Source organism: Paramisgurnus dabryanus, chromosome 22 (genome assembly GCF_030506205.2).
Source record: "Paramisgurnus dabryanus chromosome 22, PD_genome_1.1, whole genome shotgun sequence".
Lineage (NCBI taxonomy): Eukaryota > Metazoa > Chordata > Actinopteri > Cypriniformes > Cobitidae > Paramisgurnus > Paramisgurnus dabryanus.
The window spans coordinates 27,093,473-27,103,384 of NC_133358.1; the positions used below are offsets into that span (position 1 = coordinate 27,093,473).

At 34.3% G+C, this 9,912-nt stretch overlaps 2 protein-coding genes across 8 annotated transcripts in view; one reads left to right on the plus strand and one right to left on the minus strand.

Moving 5' to 3' along the window:
• The window catches only part of pde1ca (phosphodiesterase 1C, calmodulin-dependent a), an 84,941-nt gene extending 79,270 nt beyond the window's left edge, over nucleotides 1-5,671 (plus strand). For 2 of the 4 annotated variants that reach the window (XM_065258546.2, XM_065258550.2), the window contains one exon: nucleotides 4,634-5,671. In XM_065258546.2, the coding sequence (XP_065114618.1) occupies nucleotides 4,634-4,797 (164 nt within the window). In that variant the 3' untranslated portion in view covers nucleotides 4,798-5,671. Of the gene's footprint in view, nucleotides 1-1,685; nucleotides 4,198-4,633 lie in introns of those variants that run through there. The other 2 variants (XM_065258547.2, XM_065258548.2) reach the window with 1 other exon arrangement.
• Nucleotides 5,672-7,340: 1,669 nt separating this feature from the next.
• On the minus strand, nucleotides 7,341-8,904 carry ppp1r17 (protein phosphatase 1 regulatory subunit 17). 4 transcript variants are annotated; one of them, XM_065259049.1, is made up of 4 exons: nucleotides 8,858-8,904; nucleotides 8,009-8,081; nucleotides 7,584-7,706; nucleotides 7,341-7,501 (listed from the first exon to the last, which is right to left on the minus strand). In XM_065259049.1, exons 2-4 carry the CDS (start codon nucleotides 8,076-8,078, stop codon nucleotides 7,431-7,433), a joined length of 264 nt encoding a protein of 87 aa, XP_065115121.1. In that variant the 5' UTR covers nucleotides 8,079-8,081; nucleotides 8,858-8,904; the 3' UTR covers nucleotides 7,341-7,430. The 4 variants fall into 4 exon arrangements, with proteins under 4 accessions (XP_065115121.1, XP_065115119.1, XP_065115120.1 ...); XM_065259047.1 differs by having other exon boundaries at nucleotides 7,584-7,739; nucleotides 8,858-8,898; XM_065259048.1 differs by having other exon boundaries at nucleotides 8,009-8,115; nucleotides 8,858-8,898.
• Nucleotides 8,905-9,912: the final 1,008 nt, after the last annotated feature.

Consider the following 9,912-nt stretch of genomic DNA (forward strand, 5'->3'; position numbering starts at 1 on the left):
TACAGATGACTTGACAAAAATAAATAAATTGACTATAGACGGTGTCATCAGACGCACGTGCGGTGACACAAAAGCGTCTGGTCCGAACTTTACTTCCGGTTTCAGTTTTTTAATGGTCTGACTTTTTGCTAAACTGAAAATAACAAATGTTTTGGTTTCCTAGGCAATCTATGTGTTGTTTATTTTGCTTGTTATATAAATAGACTACGTTTAACTCTTTCACTGCCAGCATTTTTCATGATTTTCACAAAAGATTAATGCCTTCCAGAAAATGCTCCTTTTTAAATATATAAACATATTATATATGAAATAAAAGAACAGACCCTCTGTTTTCAAACAGAAAAATCCGTTTCATCCTACCTTCATGTGTTCTGTTTTTATCACCTCTCAAATATGTGTAGGTTTCATCAAAAACACAAAATTTTGAGCAAAAAGCTGAGATAATTCCATTTTTGTGAAGGACTTTTGATAGACATCAGATGCAGAGTGATCTTTAAAACATACACGGACATACAGCTGTTTGCCCTAGGGCAATACTTCCGTTTTTTATAAGTTGCGGAAGAGCGCATATAAGAGCGGATAATAGCGGTATTGCAGATTGACGAGATATCTCGTCAATGGCGGGGAAAGAGTTAAAGTACTTCGTTGTTATTTATTCTTAGCAGAGTTTACTGGAAGTTACGTGTTTACCACGAAAGCAGCTTGTTTGTGTTGTTACGGCTGAAACCGTCTATATACTATTGACTTAGTTTATTAACTTAAACCAAGCCAGTCTTTTATAAAAAAAATATGTATTTTCTTCTATAAATATATAAACATACAAATATGTCAAATGAAAGAAATGACCATCTGCTTTCAAACAAACAAAACGGGAAAAAACTTTCCATCCTATCTTCATTTGTTCTCTTTTTACAACCTCTTAAATATGTGTAGGTTTCTTCAGAAATACAAAAGTTTGAGCAAGAATCTTAAATAATTGCATTTTTGTAAAGGAATTTTGTTAGAGATTAGATTCAGAACGAAATTCAAAACATACACAGAGTTTAAAATGTTGTTGGATTTGTTTTTGCTTCAGTTTTTTTTATAAATTGCGTAAGAGCGGAATTACAGATTACACTAAAAACTGGTCAGGAAAGCATAATTGGCAGGGAAAGAGTTAAAAATTAGGAGGACGTATTGTGAGGAGAATATATTAAAGTTGTTGTAAGTTGATAGTGAAACTTAGTTTTAAGACTTAGATTTAGTGTTACTGTCTGTGATATCCAGATTAAAGTCTCATAATCTAATTTTGAGATTAGGAACATCAAAGTTTAATTTCAATCATTGATTTCAGTTTCACATTGATTCTATAGACATGAATCCTGATCTCAAATGTGCGAATTGGGACTCGTGACTCGTGATTTCAAATTAAATTCCTCTCATCAGAGCACATAGAGCAGAAATCCACAAATTTATTCATTTGTCACTTTTTGGTTTATTTGTCACCTTCATTTGCAACTTCAACGTTTGTTTTGTAGAGTTTTTTCATTTCAATGCAAAGAATCTACGCATGCACGTCACTTTATCTAAAATAAGTGTTCTCATCTAGCATTTTTTCCATTATTCTCCGACACGTCCCATCATTCCCCTGTCAGAGCCGTTAAACAAGAGCTCTAAATGTGGCCAATCTTTGCTTTCGTCTGCAGACTCAGAAGAGGAGCGCAGTAACAGCAGGAACTCACCAGCTACACTGGCAAACATTGCAGCCGCAGCGTCTGCGTCTGCGCCCGATGCAGACTAGCAACTCCAAACCCTGATCTGTGCTGTCCCCTGGTGGCTACTTTGGTTTATTACTCATCTGTTTTATTTTTCCTCTTGTGTCTTTCTCCAACGGTCCTGTTTTTCTTACATTCATTTGCGTATGGACATATGACTTGGATCAGTCACTTTAGCTTTCACGCAAATGGACATCATGCACTCTATGACAATGTATGTGGCCACGTGGAGATGAAATCTTCTCCCCAAGGACAGCACAACATCTGCCGACCGCTTAAGTTCCAAACCTCCCCAAATGGCAGACGGAGATACAAAAGAAACTCAGTTCCTTTAGAATACAATGGGCTGTCAATACAGCATCCAAAGAATGTTGGTTTGTTTACCTCTTATTTTTATCATTTATATTCTTGTTTATTTACAGTTTAACACTATTGGTTTCATTGTTTTTGTCACATGTATGATACTGTACAGGTTTCATTGTGTGTCTGTGTGCATTCTGTACATACGCCAATACGGAGCTTCTCAAAAAGCGAACGAGGGTTCGAATTATAGTCCATCATTTTTTGCCAATATACTTTGCCAATGTCACTTTGACCACTGATAACTCAACCAATTCACATAGTTTTTGCAGTCCAGAAATGATTCATTAGTTTCGGTAAGTGATTTGCACAACATATTTTAGCTGACTATTGTACTATTATAAGGATCGAAGAAAAATGCATATACATCGGGGAAACTAAGTTTTTGACACATCAGTAAGGGGATTTGTGTGGAAAAATGGGCCAGAATCACTACTGAGCAATGCAGACGACCAGTCTCTCCATACAAGAGGTGTCTAGAAGCTGTAATCACCAACAAAGACTTTTCTTCAAAGTATTAAATAAAGTGTGTTTAATACTTGTTCCCTGTGTCATTTCACTTATTATGACTCAACTTGTATACTTAAATGTTCTGATTTCTTTGTATGAATTCAATATTTGGCTTGATGGCTGGAAATTTTATGTCAATAGCCCACTTAGAAATATCCTTACTGATAAAAATGCTGATGTGTCAAATACTTATTTTCCCCGCTGTATATAAATATTTGAAATGTCATAGTTATGAGCCAAACTTGATAGGCCAACTCGGCTTTGTCTCAAGCCTGACATTGTTGGCATGTTAAAATGTAGTACATGTACTTATTTTGACACTAGGTCGTATGTTGAATTTTCTTCTATTTTTGTATTTAATGTATATAAAAGATTACATTATTTATGAAGTGTCGTTTATAAAGATTGTGATTTTTTTTAATATTTGGTATGAACAATGAACAATATAGGCTACTTTTAGGGAGACGTATTATGATACAGGTTGATTTTTTGCTTTTCAATTTGGTGAATTACAAAAAAGGCCAGTTTTAGCATAGACAATTTTTTTCTGTGATTTGTTTTTGTTAATTGTGTAAAGTAAGATTTACTCTTAGGGACCCATGTCCTACCGAGGTATTAGTGTCTCAAACTGCTTGACTGAATATGAGATTGTATCTGCCTTAATGAGCTTTAGACTCTGTGGCGTTTATGTGTGTACACATTTGTTATTATAGGAGACACTAAGTTTGATACAGGAATTGTAAATTGTAGTAAACAAAAATGTCAAAGGCCTCCTCCTTGTAAATAGGCTGTTAGAAATAACCAACACGGTCCTTGTGTAAATGTGTCTGTTGCCTCAACCAAAGATGATTATAATGTTTGTTCATCATTTTAGTGGAGGTCACAAATGTTGTTTTTATGATAAGAAGAAAGAATGAAAAAATGCATTGTTGCCTTAAAACTATTATTCATTTATGATCATTGTGAATTAGTCACCTATAGAATATTATTGATTTGTTTTATTGTCCTTTCCTTACTGTAATGGGTCAAACATTTAGCTAATAATTTTTTTATTTTAAGTCAAAAGTTTTCTCCAAATGTTCAAATCTCAATTTGTTTTACTGGAAATGCTCAAGTTTCTACTTGTGTGTCTCTGCAGGTGGTTTTGCTCATTTGTGCATGTGATTTTTTTTTTATAAATTGATAATTTTCCACCAGCAGAAGAGAAAGTTGGCGACTGTGAATTTCCTCTGTACATTCAAAGTATACTGTGGTATTATTATTATTTTGGTTGTGTGTGTGTGTGTGTGTTTTTAAGATTGCCTCCGATACCTTTGACGGTTTAGCTAGTCCTCTTTCAAAGGCATGTTTGGACCCAGAATGTGAGATCCTGTAGATGTAATGCTGTACATTTATAGAGAATCGAAGCTGAGAAGCGTAAATATGGCACAGTGGGATACTGCCTTAATGTGTCTGTTTATAGTCCTGCTTTGTAGTAACTTGTTATGTGTTCAACTCAGTCCAGTACATGTACGTGTTTGTCAGACAACCTTCATGTTTTTGTCAAAAAAAAAAAAAATGTGTTTGTTTAAAATCAAATGTCATATCTCTGGCACAAAAACAAGCAAAAGGCTCCATAACAAAGTGTTAGGACATAAGTAACATATATTCTTGATGCCGTGCTGCCATCTGTTGTATGTTTGATGTATTGCGTAACTGCAATCAAACATGAGAAACATTTGAAGTTGCCAGATTTTTTTAATACTTTAATTTTTATTTCCCAATGCCTTTGCAACGATATTATTTTAGTTTTTTGTTTTAAATTTTTTAAAGGAAAATTCATATCATAAAGCAGGTGTGGTCATGTGATCATGCTTGTTTGCTCCGTAATTGCACTTTTGTGACAATAAATCTTTACTCAAAGGGCTCAGACGACGAGTTTGAGTGTTTATTTGGGAGCTCTATTGTTCTTGCGTTTAAAAAAATCAAAGCCAAGCAATGAAAATTTTCTTGTGCTGTTTTTATTGCAGGCCTCAATCGACGCAAATACCACTTGGTCCGGTACAGTAAGAAACCCAGTTACTGTGCAAACTCCTACTTACCTCCCCGTACGCAGAAAATGGACAACAGACCCACAGATCCCCGGAGTAGAGCCAGACATCTGCAGAGCATCTCTCTTAGACGAGGAAGGTGAACTTACTACACAAATACATGACCAGTTCAATATCAGGACACACACATTACTCGCAGTAAATTCAGATATTTATAAATGATATATTTGTAACACTTAACTGGATTAGCTAGTATGAACAAAAATGTGCAACATATTTATACAGCATTTGTATTATTGTTATATCCATCATAATATTGTTACTGTTAACTAATGTAAATCAAAACAATGTTGATTTTTTAAATATATGAGTGATAATGCAGGCACTTTAGTGTCCAAAGTCATACATACAAAGCCTGTTTAGTCAGTATCAATTCTGCTTCATCTAAACCCTGTCCGGGAAACCAGCCTGATCTCGTAAGAAGCCATACATATTTTACGAATTGGCTAATAAATACGAATTCATACGAAGTAAATAGTGCAAAAACGTATGATTCTCATGAAAAAAACAACCCAACCCCTAACCCCGCACCTACCCCCAACGTCATAGGGGTCACAGCATATACAAAAATCTAAGAATGTGGTCGTATGAATTAATACAAATTAGCCAACTCGTAAAATATGTACAAATTCTTGTGAGCTAGCGTTGGGGAAACTGGCCCTCTTTTGATCTATGACAATGAGTATTAAATTCTTACAATAATTTTTAATATGACAATTTGAAAAGGGCAGAAAAAATAATGACTTTGGACATCAAATGTACCTGCAATTATATAATATAATCCCCCATATTTATTGATAAATGTTCAAATGGACATGAACTAAAATCATATATGCTGTTGAAGTGTTGTTTTTTAGTTCATGTCAACAAGTGAAACCTTATTGTAAAGACTTACTGACTTATTTATTCATATATTCCAGTTTATTGTATTGCAGTATTGTTTACTTTAATAGTTATTACTTTTTAATAAAGATTTTACGTTAGAGTGGTGATACAGTAAAGTGATTTTTATTTGTGATTTGTAATTTGTTGCTCTATTTACATACAGCGGGGAAAATAATTATTTGACAAATCAGCATTTTTATCAGTAAGAGGATTTCTAAGTGGGCTATTGACACAAAATTTCCACCAGATGTAGCCATCAAGCCAAATATTGAATTGATACAAAGAAATCAGAAGGCTTTTCTACAAAGTATTAAATAAAGTGTGTTCAATACTTATTCCCTGTGTCATTACACTTTATTTATTATGACTCAACTTGTATACTTAAATGTTCTGATTTCTTTGTATGAATTTAAAATTGAACAAAAATGCTGATGTGTCAAATACTTATTTTCCCTGCTATATATATATATATATATATATATAGATATAGATATAGATATAGATATAGATATAGATATAGATATAGATAGATACTGTAGATAGATAGATAGATAGATAGATAGATAGATAGATAGATAGATAGATAGATAGATAGATAGATAGATATAGATATAGATAGATATAGTTGCAGTATTGAGAATTTTTGCATTACAGTTATGGGAATTATCTATTTATAATATGCTTAATATAAAAAAATATACAGTTAAAAGTACTTAAATAGGCATAGCTGTACAAAACATATTCATGTTTTGGGGTGAATCAAGACCTGGACATGATCTGTGAAATGCACCCAGTTAATTTAACAGCTGTAAATTTTATTGCTGTACTGATACACCTGCATAGCATCTTCAACATACAAAAACACAGCTTCCAGAATTCTTCTTAAAGGATTACTCCAATATCATTAAAAAATCCTGATAATTTCCAAGAAGAAATTAAGTTTTTTTTAAGGAAAACATTTGGATTTTTCTCCATATAGTGGACTTTAGTGGACCTCAACAGTTTACAGTTTACTTTGCAGCTTCAAAGCTCTCTAAGCGATTCCAACCGAGGCATACAGGTCTTATCTAGTGAACGATCGTCATATTCACCAAATAAAAATATATGAATATGCACAACTTCTCATGCACTAGCCGTGATGCGCCAACGTGACCTTATATATTACGTAATTACTTTGAAAGGTCATGATGTATGCGAAACTACCGCTCCAGTGTTTACAAGTGTGGAGAAAGTTTTTTGTTGAATGATATTAATTAATGTCTTTGTGTCAGTTTATTGTTCAAAATGGTCGGCAAGTGTACAGTTTACATATGTAACGCCTGACTTTCAAAGTGAAGAGAAGTTATGGTTTAAAAGCACATATTATTTATTAATTTTTAGGAATTTATTAATCGTTTCTCTAGATAAGACCCTTATGCCTTGGTTGAGAGCCCTTTAAAGCTGCATTGAAACTGCAATTTAAACTGCAAACCCACTAGTGAGGTCCACTATAGAAGTCCATATGGAGAAAAATCCTGGAATGTTTTCCTTAAAAAAACTTATTTTTTTTCGACTGAACAAAGAAAGGCCTAAACATCTTGGATGACATGGGGGTGATAGTTTCACCAGTTGATACCCTAACCTTGACCTAATTTGCAAATTAATTTTGCATTCCCATGTTAATGTTAAAATTAAAAGGAAGTTGCTGCTACTGTATGTTTTTACATTGTTGCACTTAAATGATGACAAAAGTACAATAATACACCTGCAACACATTTAATGAAGGCTCAAGCAACACACATTACTACAAAAAGGAAAAAACAAATCCGGAGCGTTTAGGACCTAAACGTATCTACTTCTTCATCTCCTTCTCTTCCTCCTCCTGATGAATCATCCGAGCTTCTGTTTTCATCAATCTCACACCTGTGAAAGACAAATGCAAAGAGCTGAGACACCTGAGATATGGGCTGAGATATAGAAATAGTATGAGAAATCAAAATCTTGCCTGGTATGAGTGGTGGACAGTTGAGGACAGGCGTGTCTTTCCTACGAGGTTTCTTTTGTGTCAGTTTATCCTGCGGATCCTCCTCTGAGCTGAGCTTCGGGTTTTCCATGTCTGCATTCCCATCTGCGGAAGAACCCCAGGCGGACTTAGTAGAGCCTTGCGTTAGCGACAAAAAGATCACGGGTTCGATTCTCAAAGAACACACATACTCACATAAGTCACATAAGTAAAAATGCAATGTACAGTAAAATGAAACGGGTTCATGAATACGTGGATCGGTCAAACCGTCGCCTTTGTTACTCCCAGTGGACAGAGATTTTCTATAATCTGACCCTTTCATTGTCATTTCTCATTATTTGTTTCCTCAAAAAAGTCTTGCACATGCACACAAACAGAGATTTAGTAGAAAACACTTCAGTACTTACAAAGATGATCGTGCATGGTGATCGTGTGTTCGGCTTTGTTTGAGAGTGACCTCACACAGCCTGTGGACATGCTCTGTTCAGATATCAGATAACAGCTTGTGTTCAGTCTACACACACACACACACACACACACACACACACACACACACACACACACACACACACACATGACAAAGGCTCATGTCACATTTACGGGAAAGCATATTGACTGAACCTGACACTAAAAATAAACAAATTCCTACTTACAAGGATTTTGTGCTAAACTAATTACTAAATATTAATATCACATTTACAAATTTAAATAAAAATCCTGGGTTTTTACAACCTATAATTGGAAAAAATATAACCGCTGGTTTGCATTAAACAAATAAATGTCCATGTTTGACCAAACATTTTGGGTTGAAATAAACCAGCAGTATGCTTATGAATGAATGGGTTCACTTTAAAATACTTAAAAGTAAATATTTATTGTGGTGCTGAAAATAAACCTTCAAGAGATATTTATTTATTTATTATATCTAAATAATATTTGAATCAGTAAATCATTTATAACAATACAACTATTTACAGTATACACAATGTCCCCTATTTATAATGTGCATAATAAATACAAATATGTTTAACATGTTTATATAATAATAAAAAATTAAGTAATAATTTGAATAACCAGGCAAATTTATTTTGTTTGTGTTTCTTAAACGATGCCTAATAAATAAATACACCGTAAAGGCAATTAACTAAAAGTTTGGTATTAACTTAATGTCTATAATGAAGCAAACGTTTGCTAAAGTACTCTAATGTTGAAGTTGTTGTAAATGTGAATTAAAAGCTTAAGAGAAAAGGTCTTACCTCAGTGCATCAGAAAGCAAGAAATAGGGAGAAAGAGAGAGAGAGAGGTTATGTAGTGCAGGAGGAGGAGGAGTCTCCAATAGAGCCGGTTGTCACGGTGATAGAAGCTCTTGTGATGTGTCAATCATTCCAGCTTTCACAAACACACGTCATAGAGGTTATCAAACAATATTCAACTATTTTAGGGTTCGGTGTTTGCATAGAAATGAGGTGGAGGTGTTTAGAAGATCATCTTAAAGCATTAAATTCATTCTGATTGCCTTACATACCACATTATGTGAAGAATAATTGACAACGGGCCATTGAATTATAAAAAAATAATGCAGACCTGTTACACGGCGGGTGTGCATTTTTTTTTTTCAAATAATTCAAAGGAATGGAGTCAATTATTCTGCTTATACCACGGTTACCAAAAACATTGCTCTGGTGCCTATTTTTAAAACATTTGACAGGTTAGGCGTGAGGTTTACAGAAAAATAATCAATACCCATGGAACATTCTCAGCCAATCAGAATAAAGGATTCAACAGGCCCGTGGTATAAAAAATTATATTTGATGTCTGTGATTTACAACACGTATACAAAACTCATTAAGCGCACATTTTAATAAATGAACACATTGTTGGCTGAGGTGCTTTGATGTCTTTCTATTCGCCTCTGATGTGAATTTTGTTTCCTCCACCCATGTGAAGTGCGTATGGAGTGCGGTTGAAGTGTTTTTCTGACCGTGTTTTAACAGGATTTAAACTGCATATACATACCCAATGATTGATACATAAGTGTGTGCCAAACATAACATCCTGGTTTGACATGATGGTGATGATCTGCACTTGCCCCCTAAACACCGACTGAGGGATTCAATGCATGTACATGGCTGATTCTCAGAAAATGGTTCAGTTTACTTCCTCATGACGTACTGTAGGCTTTATACTGATATAATCATCAGATCAGATAGTAAATTTAGTCACACTTTTAATGAAAGTTTTTGTACACACGGTTCCCATGGGTCCATGAAATCCTTGAAAGTTTGTAAATCTGGGGAGAAAGTTCAAGGCC

What these genes read in the sequence shown, in the direction of transcription:
- ppp1r17 (XM_065259047.1), bottom strand. Translation starts at nt 8,078, where the DNA reads ATGTCCACAGGCTGTGTGAGGTCACTCTCAAACAAAGCCGAACACACG. An exon ending in CACCATGCACGATCATCTTT is followed by an intron (nt 7,740 to 8,008) that starts GTAAGTACTGAA and finishes CGCTAACGCAAG; the next exon opens with GCTCTACTAAGTCCGCCTGG. An exon ending in CTGTCCACCACTCATACCAG is followed by an intron (nt 7,502 to 7,583) that starts GCAAGATTTTGA and finishes TGTCTTTCACAG; the next exon opens with GTGTGAGATTGATGAAAACA.